The 21,484-nt window shown below is 58.8% G+C and overlaps 1 protein-coding gene across 3 annotated transcripts; it reads left to right on the forward strand.

Annotated features, from left to right (window-relative positions):
- The first annotated feature begins 47 nt into the window (after window positions 1-47).
- COQ8B (coenzyme Q8B) lies at window positions 48-21,211 on the forward strand. Of its 3 annotated transcripts, none has more exons than XM_062175805.1 (15): window positions 48-208; window positions 1,855-1,959; window positions 2,049-2,168; window positions 2,313-2,379; window positions 4,136-4,213; window positions 8,180-8,302; window positions 8,420-8,505; window positions 9,293-9,433; window positions 9,518-9,599; window positions 10,437-10,530; window positions 14,710-14,851; window positions 14,948-15,055; window positions 18,028-18,093; window positions 20,036-20,122; window positions 20,429-21,211. In XM_062175805.1, the coding sequence occupies exons 1-15, from the start codon at window positions 197-199 to the stop codon at window positions 20,729-20,731; spliced, it is 1,614 nt and encodes a 537-aa protein (XP_062031789.1). In that variant the 5' UTR covers window positions 48-196; the 3' UTR covers window positions 20,732-21,211. The 3 variants fall into 3 exon arrangements, with proteins under 3 accessions (XP_062031789.1, XP_062031791.1, XP_062031790.1); XM_062175807.1 differs by lacking the exon at window positions 48-208 and adding an exon at window positions 232-758; XM_062175806.1 differs by lacking the exon at window positions 48-208 and adding an exon at window positions 1,419-1,621.
- Window positions 21,212-21,484: the final 273 nt, after the last annotated feature.

The following is a 21,484-nucleotide window of genomic DNA, read 5'->3' on the forward strand; positions in this document are numbered from 1 at the left end:
GGCCGGTGACGGGGCCGCTGCTGCACCCCGGTGACTAATTCCACCTCCCCCCGCGCTCAGGTGCCCCGCTCGCTCCCTGCCGCCTCTGGTGACGAGTTCGGCCGCGCTGCCGTTCTTCACGCAGGGGCCGGCCGAGCTTTCAAAGCCGGGGCTCCCACAGGCGTGGGTTCCGTGGTTCAGCCGCTGCCTTCGCTCCATGGAGTCATCTGTGAGGAATCTCTCGCGTGTTCGTCTGTCCCAGGCCCTGACACTCTCTCACTGTTTCTCTCACGAACGTTGAGCGAGAAGGGGAGGCCCCCATGTGCAGAGAGGGGCTCAGAGGCTCAGAGCCTGTCTGGCCTTTGTGTGTGGCTGGTGTGACGTCATGCGCTTGGAGCGAGTGACGTCAGGCATGTCAGGCTTGCATTGTCAGCCACAGCCCTGTGGGGTTAGCTGTCAAAGTTGCTTTTGATACATTTTGCCCTGGGAGCGCCTGAGTCAGACCCTCGCCTTCGGACGGCGACAGCAGGTGGTTTCTGTCTGAGCTGAGTCACTGCCGGAGGGACACTGGGCACAGGCCCAGGGTTGTAAAACGAGTCCGTGAGAAGGCTGGGGCCGGAGCCCACCTGGGACCTCATACGGGTTGGGAAGCTGGGGTCCAGGAAGGGCCGAGGGTCCGACGAGGGGCTTGGACAGGGACCACGGGGCGCGTTCCCCTCGTCCAGTGCAGGGAGAGAAGCCCCGGCCGGCGGCTTCTGTTCCCGACTGCGCGAAGAGGGGTGAGTCAGGCTGTGGTAGGGGGCCCGACACACACACACACACACACACACACACGCGCGCGCGCGCGCGCAGATGGGCTGGGGGCTGGGTTTCTGGGATGCCAAGGTTCCTGACTCAGCGCCGGGAATCTTGGGGACTGTGTTCTGGGAAATGTCAGGCCTGCGGAAAACAGAGGGCTGCCACTGCGGCCTCCCGAGGGTGGGTGGGGAGCAGACAGAGCAGGGTGCGTGAGGGCACGCGAGCGCCTGTGTGCGGGGGAGGCGGTTGATGTACACAGGGGGGTTGAGGGTGTGAGCAGGAGACAGCTGGTGAGCAGGCCAGTGGGGGGTTATGCGATTGGGTGCCAGCGTGTGTGCGTGTGGGGTGCAAGTGGAGCTGGGCCATATGCAAGGGAAATGCTCGCTGGGAGAGAGGCAGAGCCTGCCAGGGGCAAATCGAGAAGAGGAGTGGGCGAGGTGTTAGCGCGGACAAGGGTGGAGTTTGTAAGGACTACAGAAAAGACGGGATGGGGAAGAGAAGGTCCCGCCCCCGGCGCCTCGGCCCCGCCCCCGGCGCGCGGCCCCGCCCCCAGCATACGGCCCGGGGTGCTTCGTGCCAGTCAGCGAGCCACTGCTCCACCATTGGACAGCTGGCCGGAGGGGCGGGCGTGCAGAGGCTCCCGGAAGCCCAGGAGGTCCCCGCGCTTTGCCGACCAGCACCCAGAAGGCAGCGGGTGCTTAGCAACGGAGGGACGTGCCGCGGGACGGGGCAGGCGGGGGGACTCGGGAGGAATTGTGGGTACCTAGCGACAGGGCGTGAGTGAGAGCGCCTAGCAACGAGGGGGGCTCCGAGAAGTAGAGAGGTAGCCCTGGAGGATCCGAAGGTGGGTAGCAACCGGGGAGGGCCCTAGCAGCTAGCAGTGGCGGGAGTCCGGGGCCAAGGGAGAGGTAGCAACGAATTTCCTAGCAGCGGGGGGGGGGAAACCAGGAGAAACCAGAGAGTCTGTTAGCAGGGCAGGAGGCCTGGGAGGGGAGGGGCCTGGCGGGGAAGAGAGGCACAGCGGGGCGGTGGGCGGCGCTGTGTGCTACCCCAGTAATCCCTTCTCTTCTCCCCCAGGCGATGTGGCTGGAGATGGGGGGCCTGCTGCGGGGGATTCGTGGACAGCTGGGCCGGACTGTTGGTCTGCCTTGTGGGGCCCCAGGGCCTGGGCCCCATTGGTGGGTAAGAAGCTGGGGAGGAGGTGGCAAAGACAGGGAGGGGTCCGAAAGGGCCGGTGTCTTCAGTCCTGCCAATGTCCACATCTCTTCCAGGGGCCGTGTCGGGGTTCCTGGGCCCAAAAGCTTCATCAGGATGGGCCTGGAAGGGGCCTGGGAGAGGAGGACATTCGCAGGGCGCGGGAGGCCCGGCCCAGGAGGACGCCACGGCCCCAGGTATCATTGCCCCCCCACCACACACACCCAGCAACGCCCCATGCAGGCCGCTGGCCCCCTGGGCGTGGGGACGGGGTGGCGGCAGCTTGGTTGCACCCCTGGAACTTGATGCCCACCTTCCTACCCTCACGTTCTGTTTCCCAGCTGAGTGATCGCTCTCGAGAACGCAAGGTGCCTGCTTCCCGCATCAGCCGCTTGGCCAACTTTGGGGGTAGGTGTGGCTTTGTGGGTATCTAGTTGTGGCCTGGATCAGGGGAGATGACGTTGAAAGAATGGAGCAGGGAGAGAGGGAAAAGGAAAGAGACAAAAGCAGAGGGCACACTGGAACGTAGGTGGTGGTGATGTTTAACGAGCTCCTGTGATGTGCGAGGCCCTGTCCACACGCGACGTGCACTGAATCGAAGAATGCATGTGCCCATTCTGTAGATGAGCAAGTAGAGGCTAAGAGGGGTGAATGACTTCATGGCAGCGCAACCTGCCTGACAATTGAGTGGGTTGCAACCTGTGTCTGGAAAGAAGAATAGAAAATACAGGTGCACCTGTAGCGCAAAGGAGGTCTTGTTTCCCGACGCCTGTAGGCATGGTTCCGTCCCAGGCACAACATCAATTCTGTGGATCGTGGTTCACGTTGGAAGGTGCCGATTCACAGTTGACAGAGGCGGCTGAGAAGTCTGCTTGGAGCTTTGGCACCAGGCTGCCCAGGTCCGCGGGGCGGCTCTGCCGTGTCCTCACGTGATGCGAGGCATGTTACTTCTCTGAGCCTCCGTGTTCTTTTCCATAAAGTAGACGTTTTTCTGTGCCACGTGATTCACAAAGGTGTGAGGACAGACGAGTGAAAGGAACAGCACCTGGCAGGTGGGAAATGCCAGCTGCAGTCATTTTCAGAGAGCGAGGGAGAGAGGCAAAGAGAACCAAGGGGCCGGAGAGGGAGGAAGCAGAGGCCGTCTGAGCCGGAGAGATAGCACCGAGAGGAGGGGAGAGAAGGGGGAGACGGTCGCCGACTTAGAAGAGGAGGTGGGTCAGAGAAGCGGGGGCACTGGCAAACAGGCCAGGGCCATCCTCTCGGGACCTTCCTAACCTGTACACTGCGATACTTAAAATACATAAATAAATAAAAAGGGCAGGCAGGCCTTGGGCTTGGCGGTTAGCCTCCAGCTGGGACACCCGCATCCCATGTCGGAGGGCCAGGGTCGGAGTCTCGGCTCCACTCTCACTCTGGTCTCCTGCTGATGTGCATTTTGGGAAGCAGCAAGTGGGGCCCAAGTGCTTGCATCCATGCCACCTGCACGGGAGACCTGCGCTGGGTTTCTGGCTCCTGGCTTTGGACGTTTGCAGGCATCTGGGGAGTGCACCAATAGATGGGAGAGCTCTGTCTTTCTCTCTCTCTGCTTTTCAAGTAAATAAAATGTATTTTTAAAACACTTATGTATGTATTTGAAAGGCAGAGCTATAGAGAGGGGAAGAGAGGGAGAGAGAGATCTTCCATTTGCTGTTTCACTCCAAATAGCTGCAACAGCCAGGGCTGGGCAAGGCCAAAGCCAGGAGTCTGGAGCTCCACCCAGGTCTCCCATGTGGGTGCAGGAGCCCAAGCACTTGGGCCATCTTCCACCGCTTTCCTAGACACGTTAGCAGGGAGCTGGACTGGAAGTGGAGCAGCTGGAACCCGGAGAGGCACCATACGGGATGCTGGTGCTGCAGGCAGGGCAGTGACTTAACCTGCTGCACCACAATGCTGACCCCTAGGCCTCCTGTTAGGCCAGTTGAATCAGAAGCTCGGGGGGTAGTGCCTGGGCACCTTAATCACAGGTCCAGGACTGAGAAGTGTTAGGAGGGAGACAGAGACACCGAGAGGGAGAAAGCGGGAGGAGAGTTAGACAGGCAGGTGAGCGTGCCTAGGGAGAGATGGGAGCAGAGGGTTGGGAGAGCGCCCGGGAAGCTGGACTGAGCGCTCCTCTTCTGCTCTCCAGGGTTGGCTGTGAGCTTGGGGCTCGGAGCGCTGGCCGAGGTGGCCAAGAAATCCTTGCCAGGAGGACCCTCGCAGCCAGGTGAGTGAGCAGATCCACCTGGGTTCAGACCCTGCCCTTGCCCTGCGAGTCCTCAGAGCTGTCTCCTCGCCGGGCAGGCGGATGATGATACGATGACGTCATCATCGATGATGATGACGATGATACGAGGGTGCTTCAGAAAGTTCATGGAGAAAGCATCTGAGCAAAACCTGCATGGATGTGTCTTTTTTTTTTTGCACCAGAATAAGTGTATCTTTTGTTTTGTTTTGTTTATTTGAAAGGTAGGGTTACAGAGGGAGAGACGGAGAGAGCGATCTTCCATCTGCAGGTTCACTCCCCAGATGGCTGTGACAGTTAGGACTGGGCCAGGCCAAAGCCAGGAGCCTGGAACTCCATCCAGGTCTCCCACGTGGGTTGCAGAGGCCCAGGCACTTGGGCCATCTGCTGCTTCCCCAGGTGCATTAGCAGGAAGGTGGATTGGAAGTGGAGCAACTGGGACTTGAACCAGCGCCCCTATGGGGTATGGATGTCCCAGGCAGCATTTTAACTCACTGTGACAGGATGCCTGCCTCTAAACTTATTTTTCAAATTTGATTTTTCCATGCCCTTCTTGAAGGGTACCCACCTGTGAGAGTCATCGTGAAGCACTCAGAATAGGGCTAAGCCACTGTCAGGTCACTGAAAGCGTCCCCTGAGAACAGTCTGGAGCCGCTGGGAATTCCCTGCGTGAGCTGAAAGCGAGGGCAGCTACTCAGGCCCGTGGGCAGCAGAGGTGCAGTGGGATGCATGGTGTTGGCTTAGCGTCTTGAAACAAAAGCGGGGAGGATGTTCTGGGTTCAAGTGAGGATGACGAGGTGGGCATTCGCGTCCCACGTCACAGTGCCCGGCTCTGCCTCCTACTGCAGCTGCCTGTGGGAGGCAGCTGTGGTGCTCGTGTTTGGGTTCCTGCTGCCCACGTGGGAGAGCCTGATGGTGTTCCTAGTCCCCAGCTTCAGCCTTGGCCTGGCCTGGGGCTGTAGGTGATGGCTCAAGGAACTGGGTCCCTGCCACTCATGTGGGAGACCTGGATTGAATTCCTGGCCCCTGGCTTCGGCCTAGCTCAGCCCTGGCTGTTGTGGGCATCTGGGGAGTGAATCAATAGAGGATCAATCTCTCTCTCTGCCTTTCAAATGCAATGAAAATAAAAAAGCACCTTAACAAAGGCAGTGCCTTACTGAGGAGTCACACGGTTTCCGTATAAAACCACGCATATTTGCACATAAGCCGACAGCTGGGTGTGTTTTCCCAGGTGGGCACACCTGTGCACGGCAGGTCTCAGACTGTGCTCCCAGGGTCTCTGCCCGCCCTTCAGACTGACGGATGGATAAGTAAGGGGTGTTCTGTGCGTGCCGCAGCGGGTTACTCCACTGGGAAGGAACAGAGCGCTGGCCGGTGTGCAGCGTGGGGGGCCCTGACAGCGTCTCACTGGTGGGAGAGGCTGGCGCCCACACCACACGCTGAGTGATGCCATTACCATGAGGTATCCAGAGTCAGGCAGTCTGCAGAGAGGGAGAGTAGACTGGGGGCTGCTGGGGGCTGGGGGTGGGCATTGCCTGTGTGTGGGGTGGGCTTTGAATTTCAGGTGAGGAAATGTCCAGTGCTCGCTCAGCTCTGTAAATGTACTGGAACTCCCGAATGTATGCTTTAGCTGGGTGAGTTATGTGGCACATAAGCTATCTTTTTTTTTTTTTTAAATTTATTCATTTATTTGAAAGAGTTACAGAGAGAGAGATCTTTGATCCTCTGGTTCACTCCCCAAATGGACGCAACGGCTAGAGCTGGGCCGGTCAGGAGCCGGGAGCCGGGAGCTCCTTCTGTTTCTGCCTCTCGGGTGCAGGGCCCCAAGCTCTTGGGCCGTTTCCCATCGCCCTCCGGCCCGTTATCAGGGAGCTGGATTGGAAGTGGCGCAGCCAGGATTTGGATCTGCACCCTTCCGGGATGCCAACACTGCAGGCAGCAGTTTTTCCCGCTACGCCTCAGTGCCGGCCCCTGTGAATTATCTTTCAAGACAGCTGTTGAACAAAATGAGACTCCCAAAGGCCTTGCATCTGTAGGTTATATTTATTGACGATCAAAACTGAGAAATGTCCAAAACCTAGGGACAGGCGCCTTCTGTCAGCCCTGAGGGCAAAAGTGGCCTCCTGGAGCCTCTGGACTGTTCTACTCCAGTCCTGGGCCCGGGAGAGGGACCAGAACAGGTGCATCAATAACTCCCATCTCACCCACCGCTGACCTCTCTCAGGCCTCAGTGGCCGGGACCACACCTTGAGGAGCTCCTCTCACGCCCCCTCCTGGCCACTCCCTTCACCAGGGGTGGCCACCAGCTGTGGCTTCCAACACCAAGATTAGCCTCTTTGCTCTCTTTCCATAAATATGACCCAGCAGTGCAGCCGTTCATGTACCTGGCTCTTTAGGTTGTTTTAATTGATAAGTTCTATTTATTTTCATTTAAAAATTAGTTTAATTGGCCGGCGCCGCGGCTCACTAGGCTAATCCTCCGCCTTGCGGCGCCAGCACACCGCGTTCTAGTCCCGGTCGGGGCACCGATCCTGTCCCGGTTGCCCCTCTTCCAGGCCAGCTCTCTGCTGTGGCCAGGGAGTGCAGTGGAGGATGGCCCAAGTGCTTGGGCCCTGCACCCCATGGGAGACCAGGAGAAGTACCTGGCTCCTGCCATCGGATCAGCGCGGTGCGCCGGCCGCAGCACGCCTACTGCGGCAGCCATTGGAGGGTGAACCAACGGCAAAAAGGAAGATCTTTCTCTCTGTCTCTCTCTCACTGTCCACTCTGCCTGTCAAAAAAAAAAAAATTAGTTTAATTGTGCATATTTGTGGGGTGCAGTGGAATATATTTTTTTAAGTTTATTTATTTGAAAGGCAGAGTTACAGAGAGACAGAGAGAAAGAGAGAAAGGTCTTCCATCCACTGATTCACTTCCCAAGTGGCCGCAACAACCAGAGCTGAGCCAATCCGAAGCCAGGAGCCAAGAGCCTCTTCCAGGTCTCCCATGAGGGTGCAGGGGCCCAAGCACTTGGGCCGTCTTCCACTGCTTTCCCAGGTGCATTAGCAGGAGCTGGATGGGAAGTGGAGCAGTTGGGACTCGCACCAGTGCTCATATGGGGATGCTGGCGCTGCAGGCAGCAGCTTAACCTGCTGTGCCGTAAGGCCGGCTCCTGGTGGTTAGCATTTCTGTCTCCCTAAATTTTTTTTTTTTTTTTTTTGATTAGCACAGTGATTGTTACCTGGCGTCTGTTGCTCAGCCTCGCGCTGTGAGAAGCGTGCCTGCTGTGTGTGCCGTGGCAGACGGTGTCTGCAGCGCTGCAGGACTCACCCTGACACTCTGCCACCACTTTTGTGTCCGTCCTGTCGGTGGCCGCAAGCGCTGTGGACGTCCTTGTCCTCCATCCGTGGGCACACTCGTGCGTTTCCCTTGCATTTGCCCCGGGAGGAGCAGTGCACCGAGTAGCAGTGTGTGTGTGCCAACGCTGCTTCCAGAGGGCCTGTGCTCAGGTTCTGCCCACGTTAGTACTGTCTTGTTCATTCAGCTGTTCTGCTGGGTGTGCTGTGCTGTAACAATGATTTTTTTATTTACTTATTTTTACTTTATTTGAATAGCAGAGAGACAGAGAGGGAAAGGGAGAGGGAGAGAGAGAGAGAGAGGGAGGAGAGAGGGAGAGAGTTATCTTTCACTTACTGGCTCGCTCCTCAAATAACCAGTAACAGCCAGGGCTGGGCCAGGCCAAAGCCAGGAGCTCAGAATTCCATCTGGGTAGTTCACACGTGTGGCAGGGGCCCAAGCACTTGCACCATCACCAGCTGCCTTCCGGTGTGTGTCAGTAGCCAGGACTCCAACCAGGTACCCTGATTGGGGTGCAGATGTCCTGAGCAATGACGCAAACCATTATGCAGGAGTCTGGCCCGCAGCGATCCCTTCTGGCTGTGGGCCTCATGCTTCCTCTCTCCTCCCCAGAGAGCAGCTCCCAGCTGGGCTCCAGCCCTTTCCTGTCTGAGGCCAACGCCGAGCGCATCGTGCAGACCTTATGCACGGTTCGGGGAGCCGCCCTCAAGGTCGGCCAGATGCTCAGCATCCAGGGTACAGTATGACCCTCGCCCCCGACCCCTGACCTCACTTCCAGCTCACCCTCACCCCAACAGGGGCCTGTCCTCCCTTCCCCCTCACTGTCCCCTTCGTCCCGCTGTCCCCCACAAGACAACAGCCTCATCAGCCCCCAGCTGCAGCGCATCTTCGAGCGGGTCCGCCAGAGCGCCGACTTCATGCCCCGATGGCAGATGCTGGTGAGTACCTTGGGGCGGGGGCAAGGGAGGGCGGCAAGGGAGACCTGCACCGTCTGTCCCCCACATCCACCCCCGCGCTCTGTCGGGGGAGCAAGGCACTGCAGCTGGCAGCCATGCTCCATGGGGTCGGACCCTGAGATTGCACACATGTGCCTTGACCTCTGTGTGCCTGTTGCCCTCTGTGGGAAATGGCGATGGTGATGGCCACGCCCACATCACGTGGTTACACATGGCGCAGCCTCTGCCCACCATGAGTGACAGGGAAGCCTCACTGTGAGGTTGGCACAGTGCCTGGCATGGGGCAAGCTGTTCCTCTGACTGGGTGAGAGTGAGACCTGGAACCCAGCGGCCGCCTGCCCTCCTGGCTCTGCCCTGCTCACTTGCTCTGTGACCCCGAGCCGCTTGGAACTTGGCCCAGCCCCTAGGATGCCCCCCTAAACTTGAACTCTTGTGGGTCACCCTAACTTTGAGTTGATGATACAGCTGAGGGGTGTGATACACAATCGTTACCAAGCTAAGCCAATAAATGACAGCGGTCCCCACAGCAGCCTACCCCATCCAGGGAGTGCCAGCCCTGGAGGGAGGAACCCTTCGGGGTAGTCACCTCGGACAAGGGGGCTCCATCTGAGTCTCACTGTCCGCATCTGGAAAGAGAGCAGCCAAGAGCTTATCCCAGAGCCCAGCGCACGGTGAGTGCTGGGGTCACTCACAGGTCAAGCGCTCGGCACAGGGAGTGAACGTGGCCTGCCCTGTCCAGGGTGGTGATTGTCATGGCCATTCTCCCCAGAGAGTTCTGGAAGAGGAGCTCGGCAGGGACTGGCAAGCCAAGGTGGCCTCCTTGGAGGAGGTGCCCTTTGCCGCAGCCTCCATCGGGCAGGTGCACCAGGGCATGCTGAGGGACGGGACGGAGGTGGCTGTGAAGATCCAGGTGAGAGGGGAGGCCATGCGGGCAGGGGCTGGCCCCCTGCTGGGCAGAGGAGTGACTCCCCCACCCTGCCCCCTTCACTCGCAGTACCCAGGTGTTGCCCAGAGCATCCAGAGTGATGTCCAGAACCTACTGGCCGTGCTTAAGATGAGCGTGGCCCTGCCGGAGGGTGAGCAGCCACACTGCCCCTGCCTGGCAGGGGCGCCCCAAGAGAGAAGGGGTGCACAGGAGGAGCGTGGGGCAGAGCGTACCCGTGTGCACGTGCGGGCATTGGCACGGGTCAGCCAGAGGGAGGACAGCGAGGCAGGCAGCCCGTGAGGCAGAGCCCCAGAGGTGGGCCCGGACCAACCCGCAAACAGCTGCGCACAGGTGTGCCGTGTGGGATGGGGGGTGGAGGGTTCCAGGCATGAAAAGAGGCACGGGAGCACCACGGGGCGGAGGCAGAGCCCGTAGGAAAGCCACCACGGCAGTGCAGCAGGCTGTGTTCCTGGGTGGGAAAGAGGGAGTCCGGAAGGGGGAGAGAGACCAGGAGGCCGAGCTCCGCGAGAGAAGCAGTAGGCAAAGGAGAAGAAGGCGTGTGTTCAGCCTCGCGGTTGAGATGCCCGCGTCCCGTGTCCGAGCGCGGGGTGGGATTCCTGGCTCTGACCCCTGACGCCAGCTCCTGCTGGTGCAGGCGCTGGGAGGCAGCAGTATGTCTCAAGTGGTTGGGTTTCTGCCACCCCTGTGGGCGACCTGGACTGGGCTCCTGGGCCCCAACTTCAGCCCGGGCCATTGTCAATGTTTGGGCAGCGGAGGGTGCCTCTCTCTTGTGTCTGTCTCTCAAATAAATAAATAATAAAATATTGAAAAAGAGAGACGGCGGCCACGTGAGTGAGGAGGAGCTGCCCCGGGGACCTCAGAAGAGGAGGGACAGAGAGATGACTGTGGGGAGGCCTCGGTGAGTGGCATCCTGAGGCTGGGGGGAGGCGTGGCTGGGCCACCCTGGCTGACGAAGCTGTCCCCTCAGGCCTGTTCCCCGAGCAGAGCCTGCAGGCCCTGCAGCAGGAGCTGGCTTGGGAGTGTGACTACCGCCGTGAGGCAGCCTGTGCCCAGAACTTCAGGTAAGCTGAGCGGGAAGCAGGTGCCCCCCGGCCTCTGGTGGCTGGAGCCCCAGTACAGGGCTGCAAACCCTCCCCCCGTTCACACCCCACTGGTGATTGCCCTCCCGCCTTGTGTCCTTGTGTGCTCGGGCTGGGCCGGCCGCTCCTGAGTCACTGGGACGATGCCCACTGTGGTCTGACGCAGTAAGACACCATTGCACCTGCTGCACTGACAAAGAGTCAGCAGCCTGACAGCATCAAGGTTCGGAGAGGACGGGGCTCCAGAGCATTCCTTTTGCCCTGGGTGCTAAGGAGATTGGTCCAAGCATTTGGAGAACAGTTAATCGTCTCCGAGTAAGCCTTATATTCACATCCCCACAACCCAACCATTGCCCTTCCCGCTAACCACACAGTGGGACACCATGAGGCTTTTCTAGAATGCCCAGAGCAGCATTGGTTGTAGAGCCCTGAACTGGAAACCAGCCAGATCTCACCACACCTTTTCAGCCGGGTGGATAAATAAATGACAGTGCGTCCATCTGGGGAATACCACACAGCAGTGAAAAGGAATGCACCGTGGCTGTGTGGAGTGGTGTGGCCGCATGCTGGAAGCGTCAGGAGGCGCCACGGTCAGTGCTCCATACTGAGCCGTGTGGCTCACACGCCCACCAGGGGTCTGCAGTGTACCCAGCGCTGTGGCAGCGGCTCAGGTGTGCACCCTGGACTCAGACTGAAGCCGTGCGGCCTGGGTCTGTGGTGGCCTCAGCAGTCAGAGGCCGGCAGGGAATTGTGCTGACTGAACGCTTAGCACAGGGCCTGGCTCACAGGACTGGTGCAGACGTCACATCTTAGGAACAAGGACAGAAATACCAGCTCTGGAGCTCGGAGGAGGCGGGTGTCGAGCCGGGTGAGAGGCCTGGATGTTCCCGGGACTCTGTTCGGCTCACTGTGCCACAACACCGCGCCTACTCAAATTTCTCGCCTCCCAAATCTCACCTTGACATGCGTCTGTCAGTCTTGGTCTGTTTGAGAGTGGGCTCTCGGCAGGGGACAGGCTCTGGGGACGGCTCTGTCCCTGGCATCTCTGAGCACAGGGACAATGTTGAGAATACGGTAGTGCCACCTCGTGCTCGGGGGCCGTGTCCCAGGGCACCGAGCCCTTTCTCCCGTTCGTGCCTACCTCCCGATGACAAGGTTTACTTTATAAATTGGGCTCGGCGCTCTCTGCTACAGCATGTTGCCATCAGTTGGAACATGTTTCCTGCTCACAAACATGGTGCCTTTTCCATCTTAACTAAGTACTTCTCACTCACTGTACGCTTCGCAGCTGGAGGTGTCACAGCGGAACCAGCAGATTTCTTTTTCCTTCTTCACAGTTCGTGCATGGAAGAGTCGTTCTTATCCAGATCTTAGCAACCTCAGCTTATGATTTGATTCTTTCCAAACTGAGCACTTTAACCTTTTCACTTCAAGGAAGCACTTTACAGCCTTTAAAGAAAAAAATCATTTATTTGTTTGAATGACAGAATGACAGAGGGAGGAAAAGAGAGGGAGAGGGAGAGCATCCATTCCCTAGTTTACTTCCCAAGTGGTTGCAATGGCTGGGGCTGGGCCAGGCCAAAGCCACGTGGGTGGCAGGAGCCCAGGCACTTGGGTCATCTTCCCCTCCTTTCTCAGGTGCATTATCAGGGAGCTGGACTGGAAATGGAGTGGTCGGGGCTCACACTGGTGCTCGTTTGGGATGGGTGTTGCAGGCAGAGGCCTAGCCCACTGTACCACAATCTGGCTCCACTTGGCGGCTTTACTTTGCCATGTCTAAATTGCCAGCATCACTGCTGTTAGGCTGTGGGGCTGTTATTCTTATTTTAAGATTTCTTTATTTGTTTGAAAGGCAGTTACAGAGAGGCAGAGGCAGAGAGATTCTGAGAGAGGTCTTCCATCCGCTGGTTCACCCCCGCAAATGGCTGGAGCTGGGCCGATCTGAAACCGGGAGCCTGGAGCTTCTTCCGGGTCTCCCACATGGGTGCCGGGGCCCAAGGGCTTGGGCCATCTTCTACTGCTTTCCCAGGCCATAGCAGAGAGCTGGATCAGAAATGGAGCAGCTGGGACTTGAACCGGCACCCATATGGGATGCCGGCTCTGCAGGTGGCGGTTTTACCCCCCGCCCCTGTGCCACAGCGCCGGCCCCTGGGGCCATTATTAAAGGATTTCTTGAGCACAAGCCCTGCAGTGCTGCAGTAGTCGTCGTGATGGCTGAGACGGTACTAGGTATTTAACAGGCACAGAGTGTAGACAACACGGATACGCTGCATGGAGGGCGACTCGGGTCTCGCAGGACAGAGCCGGACTGTGTGAGCTTTCATTCCACTACTCAGAATGGCATGCAATTTAAAGCTTACAAATCCTTTTTTTTTTTTTTAAGATTTATTTATTTATTTGAAATCAGAGTTACACAGAGAGAGGAGAGGCAGAGAGAGAGAGAGAGAGAGGTCTTCCATCCGATGGTTTACCCCCAGATGGCCGCAACAGCTGGAGCTGCGCCGATCCGAAGCCAGGAGCCAGGAGCTTCCTCCCAGTCTCTCATGTGGGTGCAGGGGCCCAAAGACTTGGGCCATCCTCCACTGCTATCCTGGGCCACAGCAGAGAGGTGGACAGGAAGTGGAGCAGCCGGGTCTCGAACCGTCACCCATATGGGATGCCGGCACCTCAGGCCAGGGCGTTAACCCGCTGCCCCACAGTGCCGGTCCCAAAACTTACAAATTCTTTATGGAATTTTCCATTTAAGATTTTTGGAACATGGTTGACCCCAGGTAACTGAACCCAAGGAACATGAAACTGGAGATAAGGGCCTACTGTGGGGACTCCAAGGATGACCAACAAGTATCACTGTTGACATAGATTTTTTTTATCATTGACCATGTGGAGAATTAATTCATTAACTGATTTTTTTTTTTTAAAAAAGCCACGTACAGGGGCTGGCACTGTGGCATAGAAGGTAAAGCCTCCGCCTGCAGTGCCAGCATCCCATATGGGCACCAGCTTGAGTCCTGGCTGCTTCTCTTCTGATCCAGCTTCTTGCTATTGTGCCTAAGAAAGCAGCGGAAGATGGCCCCAAGTGCTTGGGCCCCTACACCCATGTGGGAGATCCAGAAGAAGCTCCTCGCCCCTGGCTTTGACTTGGCACAGCCCTAGCCGTTGTGGCCATTTGGGTCCCTCCCTCCCTCCCTCTGTATCCCTGCCTTTCAAATAAATAAATCTTTTTTTTTTTTTAAAGTCATATACAAGGGCTGGTGTTGTGGTGTAGATTAAGCTTCCACCTGCAGTGCCAACGTCCCATTTGGGCACTGGTTCGTGTCCTGGATGCTCCATTTCCATTCCAGGTCCCTGCTTATGCACTGGGAAAGCAGCAGCAGATGACGCGAGTACTTGGGCCCCTGCACCAGTGTGGGAGACCCGAATGAAGCTCCTGGCTTTGGCCTGACCCAGCCCTGGCGATTGTAGCCATTTGTGGAGTGAACCAGTGGATGGGAGATCTCTCTTGCTCTCTGTAACTCTGCCTTTCAAATAAATGAATACATTTTTTAAAGTAATGGACAAGCTAAATATAGGGCAGACATTTGGCACAGTGGTTAAGCCACTGTGTGGGACCCCTGTATCCCTTGTCAGTGCCTGGGTTCGCATCCTGGCTTTGCTTTCAATTCCAGCTCCCTGCTAATGGGCACCCCGGGGGCAGCAGGTGATGGCTCAAGTACCTGGGTCCTGCTACCCGTGTGGGAGGCCCGGATTGAATTCTGGGCTCCTGGCTTCATCCGGGCCCAGCTCTGACTGTTGGCAGGCATGTAGGGATGACCAAGCAGATGGAAGATCTCTCTGTTTTGAATGAATAAAAACAAATTTTTTTTAAAAAAAGTAAGGTGCAAGCTAAATACATGGAGCTCATCCTGGAGCAACAAGGGTCACAGGAGGGGTTCAGGTCGGGAGGAAGTCTCTGAGTCTTCAGCAGCGCCAGGTGCAGGGATGGGCACAGGGATACCCGTCAACGTCGGTCCAGCCACCCAGGCCACGTGGAGGCGGAGAGGGGCAGGAAGGCAGGGAGACGGACTTCCTGGAGGACTTCTCCGAGGAGGAGGAAGCAGCTTGGAGCCAGGCCCAGGGGCCTGAAGCACAAAGTCCTAGTTCCTCTTCTCCCTCTTGCCCCAGGCAGCTGTTGGCAGGTGACCCCTTCTTCCGTGTGCCAGCCGTGGTTGAGGAGCTGTGCACGGCGCGGGTGCTGGGCATGGAGCTGGCCAGTGGGGTGCCGTTGGACCAGTGCCAAGGCCTGAGCCAGGACACCCGGAACCAGGTGCCTTGGCGGGAACGCATGGCCGGCGGGGCGGGCCAGGTGGGGCCCTCAGGGGCAGAGCGCCCCGGGCATCTCTGACTCCTTCTCCCTCGCCAGATTTGCTTCCAGCTCCTGAGGCTGTGTCTGCGGGAGCTGTTCGAGTTCCGATTCATGCAGACAGACCCCAACTGGGCCAACTTCCTGTATGACGCCTCCAGCCACCAGGTTGGTTCCTTGCGATGTGAGTCACGGGCATGACCTGCTGCAGCAAATGTCCCTGATGTTTCAGCAGCGACTCCAGAGTTGCTGGTTACCCAGTGGGGCCCTCCGTGCAGTGACTCAGGGACCCAGGCACCCTCCTGTGGCGACGGTGCCATCCCCTTGGGCCTCACAGAGCTCTGCTTCCAGTGCAGGGGGAAAGAGGCTGCGAGGTCGCCCCCTGCCCAGCTGCTTTGATCAGAGGGGGCGCGTCACTTCCTCCACTGCTCCCTCCGAGAGAACTTGTCAAGGCCTGTCTGGGTACAAGGCAGCCTGGGAAATGGTGCTCCGTGGCCAGGCCGTGTGACAGGATGGAGAGAGAGCACACTTCGGGGAGGCGGTTAGCCAGCACTGCTCGCTGGCCATCTGTTCAGAGGACCCCGCCGCCTGCCTCTGACAGCTCTGATTCTTGCCTTCTCAGCCCCAGGTCCCAAGGGGGACCTGTCACCAGACAATAGTGGCCTGGGGCAGTCAGCATCGGGCTGAGGAGGCACAGGCAGAGGGGCTGGATCTGGGGAAGAGGAAGCCCAGGGACTGGGGCTCCAGCCTGGTTGGGTGGGGATCAAGGAAGAGGAGGAGATGGCCAGCAGGGTGACAGGGCCGTGTCCGGGTGGGGGCACAGGTGTGCCAGTCCTGGAGGGGAGTTGGGACCCACACGCTTCCCCTGTGTGGACACATCTCTACCCTTCTCTGGCTCTGCAAAGTGGTCTGTCACCACAGAGGTCTTTTTCTAACACAGTGCTGGCCAGGGTACCCCTTCCCCAGCTCCTGGCATCCTCAGGATCAGGCAGGAGCCCCAACCCACCGAGGCTGCCGCGCCTCCAGTGCCCCCACTCCTCCCAGCAATGGGTACATGGGCCCTCCCGGGCGGGTGCCCAAAGTGGGGTTTCTACAGGGTCCCAGCTGCATTTGTTGTTGTAATGGAATACAGTAGGACGTATCAGTGTGTCACAGATGGTCCCACACTAGCTGGGGACGCTCTTGTTAAGTGTTTGTATTTATCTGTGCCTTTGCACAGCTCCCAGTCCAACTGCACTTCTGTTTGGTTGTGGCCGGTTCTTTGAACTACATTTCCCTGGAGAAACTTACACAAGCGTTCAGTGAGCACAAAAGCCAGAACCGGTGCCTGTCAGCCAGATGAACGCCTCGTGCTGTGTCCTCTCCTGACGGCCCCTACAGCCAGAGCGAGTGGCACCCACGCTGCAGAGTAGCTGTCGGGCAGACCGGCAGAGGAAGGTCGTGTTTTTTTTTTAATGATTTATTTTTATTTGTTTAAAAGGCAGTGTTACAGAGAGAAAGGGAGGTGGAGACAGAGAGATCTTCTGTCTGCTAGTTCACTCCCTAAATGGCCACAGCAGCCAGGGCTGGGCCAGGCTGAAGCCAGGAGCCAGGAGCTCCATCATGGATGACAGGACCCAAGCACTTGGCCATCCTCTGCTGCTTTCCTAGGCGCATTAGCAGGGAGCTGGATCTACGGCCGGGACTCGAACTGCTCGTGGGATGTCTGTCCAGGTGGCAGCTTAACCCGCTGCAGCCCAACGCGGGCCCTCGTTACCTGTATTGTTTATGGGCGTGGGAATGCATTCGTGGGCAATTCAGGAAAGAACAGTCTTAGGCAAGTGATGGCCACAGTGGAAAGGCTCCCAGTCCCCAGGGCAGGGACATGAGATCTGGTGGGGTACACAGGAGGTGCCCCCTGAATTTAATAGTTTATATTTTAAAGGTGGCGCCGCGGCTCACTTGGCTAATCCTCCGCCTGTGGCGCCGGCACCCCAGATTCTAGTCCCCGTCGGGCGCCGGATTCTGTCCCGGTTGCTCCTCTTCCAGGCTAGCTCTCTGCTATGGCCCGGGAGTGCAGTAGAGGATGGCCCAAGTGCTTGAGCCCTGCACCCGCATAGGAGACCAGGAGGAAGCACCTGGCTCCTGGCTTCGGATTGGCGCAGCGCGCCGGCCGTAGCAGCCATTTGGGGGGTGAACCAACGGAAGAAAGAACTTTCTCTCTGTCTCTGTCTCTCTCTCTCACTGTCTAACTCTGCCTGTAAAAAAAAAAAATAGTTTACATTTTAAGCTGAGAGGTGGGATTTGTGGGTGTTCATTTTACTTCTCCATACATTTTATTCTCCAGATTTTTATTTTCTGTGTCTAAATTTTATTATAAAACCAAATTGGGGGGGGGGCAGCGCTGTGGCACAGCGGGTTAAAGCGTTGACCTGCAGCTCTGGCATCCCATATGGGCGCCAGTTCAAGTCCCAGCTGCTCCAGTTCCCATCCAGCTCTCTGCTGTGGCCTGGGATAGCAGTGGGGGATGGCCCAAGTGCTTGGGCTCCTGCACCCCATGGGAGACCAGGAGAAGCACCTGGCTCCTGGTTTTAAATCAGCTCAGCTCTAGCCATTATGTTCATTTGGGGAGTGAACCAGTGGATGGAAGACCTCTCTCTCTCTCTCTCTCTGTAACTCTATCTTTCAAGTAAATAAAAATAAATCTTAAAAAAAAAAATAAAAATTATAAAAAAGCCAAATGGGGTAGAAATCTAGTGTTAAGACGCCCATAGCCCATGTCAGAGTGCCTGGGTTCAAGTCTCAGCTTTGGCTCCTGATGCCAGCATCCTTCTAGTACAGGTAATGGCTCAGACACTGGGTCCCTGCCACCCACCTCGTAGACCTGGGCTGGGTTCCAGCTCCTGGCTTCAGCCCTGGCCACTGGAACCAGCAAATGGAAGCGCATGCTCTCTCTCGCTCTCTCTCTCTCTCTCTAATAAATATAAAACAAACAAAAGCAAATAGGATACAAAGACTGAAAGCTAGAGCCATTCAGCTATCTCCCGGGGCCTGGGGAGGCAGCTGGGCTGGGACCCCGGGGAGGGGCACCTGGCTGCCCCCTCGGCCACGGTGGGTGTTGAGAGGCTCCCAGCTGTCAAGTCACTGCTCCTCGTCCCCAGGTGACCCTGCTGGACTTCGGTGCGAGCCGGGGATTTGGGACCGAGTTCACAGACCATTACATTGAGGTAAGTGCCCTGAGCCTGGGCCGAGCCAGGTGGTGAGGCGGAGGGGTAAGGAGGAGACACGGCATCTGGAGTTAGGAAGCCATAAATCACAGTAACGTGAACAGCAGCGAACAAACCAGGCACCGCTGGGCTCAGTCACTGACTTAACCCATTTGGCACGGCTGTGAGGTAAGGGCGTTTATAGTCCTGTTTCACAAAGAGACTTGGAGAGGGTAAACCACTTGCCCAAGGCCACAGCAGACCCAGGAGTCGCACTTGGGTCATCTGGGTCCACAGCCCTGCCCCACCTCTCCCTTAGTCCCTCCTAAGAGCCACCACTTAGCAATGGATCCAGCCATTCTCCAGCACCTCTGTGCCCAGCCCTCTTCTGGGTGACACTGGGACGAACCAGGTCCCTTCTCAGGGCTCATAGGACCCAGGGCTTGGCTGTGGGGGAAGCAGAGGGGGCCGTGGGAGCCCAGGGAAGCCTTCCTGTAGGAGGAGACATAGTTGAAACCTGAAGGAGAAGGAGCAGTCAGGCGGGGTATTCCAGAGAGGATACCCGGTGATTCCCCCTGGAGCAGGGCCTCTCAGACGCTACTGTGCACCTGAACTCCTGGCTGTCCTGGCTAAAATGCCGACGCCACGTCCCCAGCAGGCTCCGGGGTAACTGCCCTGGAGGACCAAGAGGAAACGCGTGCCCTGGCTCGAGGGCAGGTGCTGGCAGGGGTGCCCCAGCCCGGGTGCTGGGACGTCGCGGTCACACTGTGCAGCCTGTGCCCCATCTGGGGATTTGAGCAACAGAGGGACTTGCTCAGAATTAGAAAGCCACCTCTGATAGCAGGGGTCTGTGAGATGGAGCGGGAGCCTGAGGGGCTGTGGAGGGGGAGGGGGATGAGGCCCAGGGGGCAGTGTCCCTGTGGGACCACCCTGAGATGGGCTAGGGAGCAGTTGCTGACAAAGCCCTCCGCATACCCAAGACCCCCGGGGCCCTCTCCACTGGTCCTTGTGCTACCTGGCCAAAGCCTCTGGGTGGCTGGAATACCCCACTTCCCACCCCCCAAGTCTGCTTAGCAAGATCCTCCCAGCCTTTTCCAGTTTAAAAAAGCCGTGTGACACTGCCCCTGAGGACCTCAGGCCTGACAGATGGCCAGACAGGCCCAGGCAGGGGGAGCCGAGACAGAGCAGAGCTGCCAGATTGATCCTGTCCCCAGCGCTGTGCCTAAGGGCTGGGCCCGAGCCCACGCCCCCCTCTCTGAGCCCGTTCCCTCCCCTGCAAAGCAGGCACCCTCAACCTACCCCGTAAAGCTCCCGGTGCTCACCACGCTCCTACATGCGGGTGCAGGGCTGCACACTCCACAAGTGTCCCCACCTCAGGAGAACACAGAGGCCCCAGACGCACCCTGGCCCATCCAGGGCCTCAGGCAGCAGAGTGGGGATCTGGGGGATGGGCCCTAACAGGCCGGCTCCAGCACCTGTCTGTGCCCGTGACTCCAGCCTTCCCAGCGTGGGCTGCAGGCCAGAGGGATGCTTAGCCTCACACACTGATTTGCTTAGCCAGGGTTCACCCAGGGCAGCCTGAGTGCCAGACCCTGTGCCAAGCATAACTAAACCCAACTGGGAAGCCAGTGCTCACGGGGCTCAACGTCCAGTGCAGGAGACCTAGAGCTGGGTGGAGCTGCGTCCTTAGCCATTTGCGTCGTGAGCAGCCTCGACACATCTGGCTCTCTGAGGTAGCATCCAGGCAGCTCGGCATTCCCAGGAGGAGGGCACAACCCCTGGCCACTGCCACCCCAGGCTCTGCAACAGCCTTGAGGGAGACATAGGTGGGGCAGAGCGGGGAGGAGGCTTCTAGGTGAGCGGGAGGGCCCAGGCAGATGAGACTGGAGGTGGGTGGGGTTGGGCCAGCACCCTGCTGAGCCTGCTGGGCCCCTTGTCCCTCTGCCCCAACCCCATCTCCCAGGTGGTGAGGGCTGCAGCTGATGGAGACAGAGACCGGGTCCTGCAGAAGTCGCGGGATCTCCGATTCCTCACGGGCTTTGAAACCAAGGTTGGCACGGGGGCTGGGGTGTGTGTCTCGGGGGTGGTGAGGGGGTGGAGAGGTGCTGGTTTCCACCGAGACTGGAGGAGTGGGGGGCTCTGGGAAAGAGGGGGGTGCAGGCTGACTATTGGGGATCCCTGGGGAAATGGGTACCAAGTGCCGCTATAGAGGACAGGGCCTGCCGCTTGCCTGTAGGAGGAAGTGAGGGGCTGTTTATGTGGGGCCCTGGCAGCAGGCAGCCTGCTGGGCTTAGACCTGGGGGTTCAGCGGAGGACTCCGTGTCCACCTGGGGGCATCTGCTGTTCCCACCCCTAGGCCTTCTCAGATGCCCACGTGGAGGCAGTGATGATCCTGGGGGAGCCGTTCGCCACCCAGGGCCCTTACGACTTTGGGGCAGGGGCCACTGCCCACCGCATACAGGGCCTCATCCCCGTGCTGCTGCGGCACCGGCTGCGCCCACCGCCTGAAGAAACCTACGCCCTGCACCGCAAGCTGGCCGGGGCCTTCCTGGCCTGCGCCCGCCTCCGCGCCCACATCGCCTGCCGGGACCTCTTCCAGGACACCTACCACCACTACTGGGCCCGCCGCCAGGCACAGCCGCTGCCGCCAGCCTCCTGACCAGGAGGGACCTCCCTCATGCATCAGCACCCCCCCCTCCCTGGCAGCCCACCCGCTGCTGCTTGGTGCCTCCCAAGCCTTCCCACTCTGCTCTGGGCCTGGGGAGGCCCCCGGCTCCCAGTCTTGATGTGTTCCTCTCCGTGGGCCAGCAGCTAGGGAGGTCCCACCTCAGAGCTCCTGTGCACTCCGCTGGGCGTCCAGGGACGGCTGAGCCAGGACGGACCACCTGCAGGAGGCCCCCTGGCGTGCGTCATGGAGATCCAGACTCCTCCAGAGGGGCAGCCCCTCACCTCTGCTCGGGCGCCCACGATCCCTTGGCGATGGAGAGATGATGGTTAGCGGAGGCAGCCCTCACCTGTGCCTCCTGCCCTCCTCCTCCTCCACCAGCTGCCGTCTCCCCGGTTCCAGCCTCTGTAGTGGAGGAGTGTGTACCGCGGGGGCACTGAACCTCCCATCTGAATAAAAGCAGCCTGCCCCTTCCCCAGCTTTTTTCTCCGCGTTGAGGGGGAGGCACGCACGAGGCCTGCAGGTGCAAATGGCGAGCCCCCCACCCCCCAGCCCCCTCGTCTGAAAGCCCCAGCCTTGCCTGGGCCATCTGTTGCCGGGAACCTCCCTCTTCCCCCCCCAACCCCCCCTCCCGGGCTGACCACCTGCTCGGAAGGGCGCAGGACTCCCCCCACACACCGCCCTCGGCCTCCGGGCTTCAGGCTCCCTCCCCTCGATCCCAGCAACCCTGCCTTGGCCAATGGGCCC

This window comes from Lepus europaeus, chromosome 19 (assembly GCF_033115175.1).
Source record: "Lepus europaeus isolate LE1 chromosome 19, mLepTim1.pri, whole genome shotgun sequence".
Lineage (NCBI taxonomy): Eukaryota > Metazoa > Chordata > Mammalia > Lagomorpha > Leporidae > Lepus > Lepus europaeus.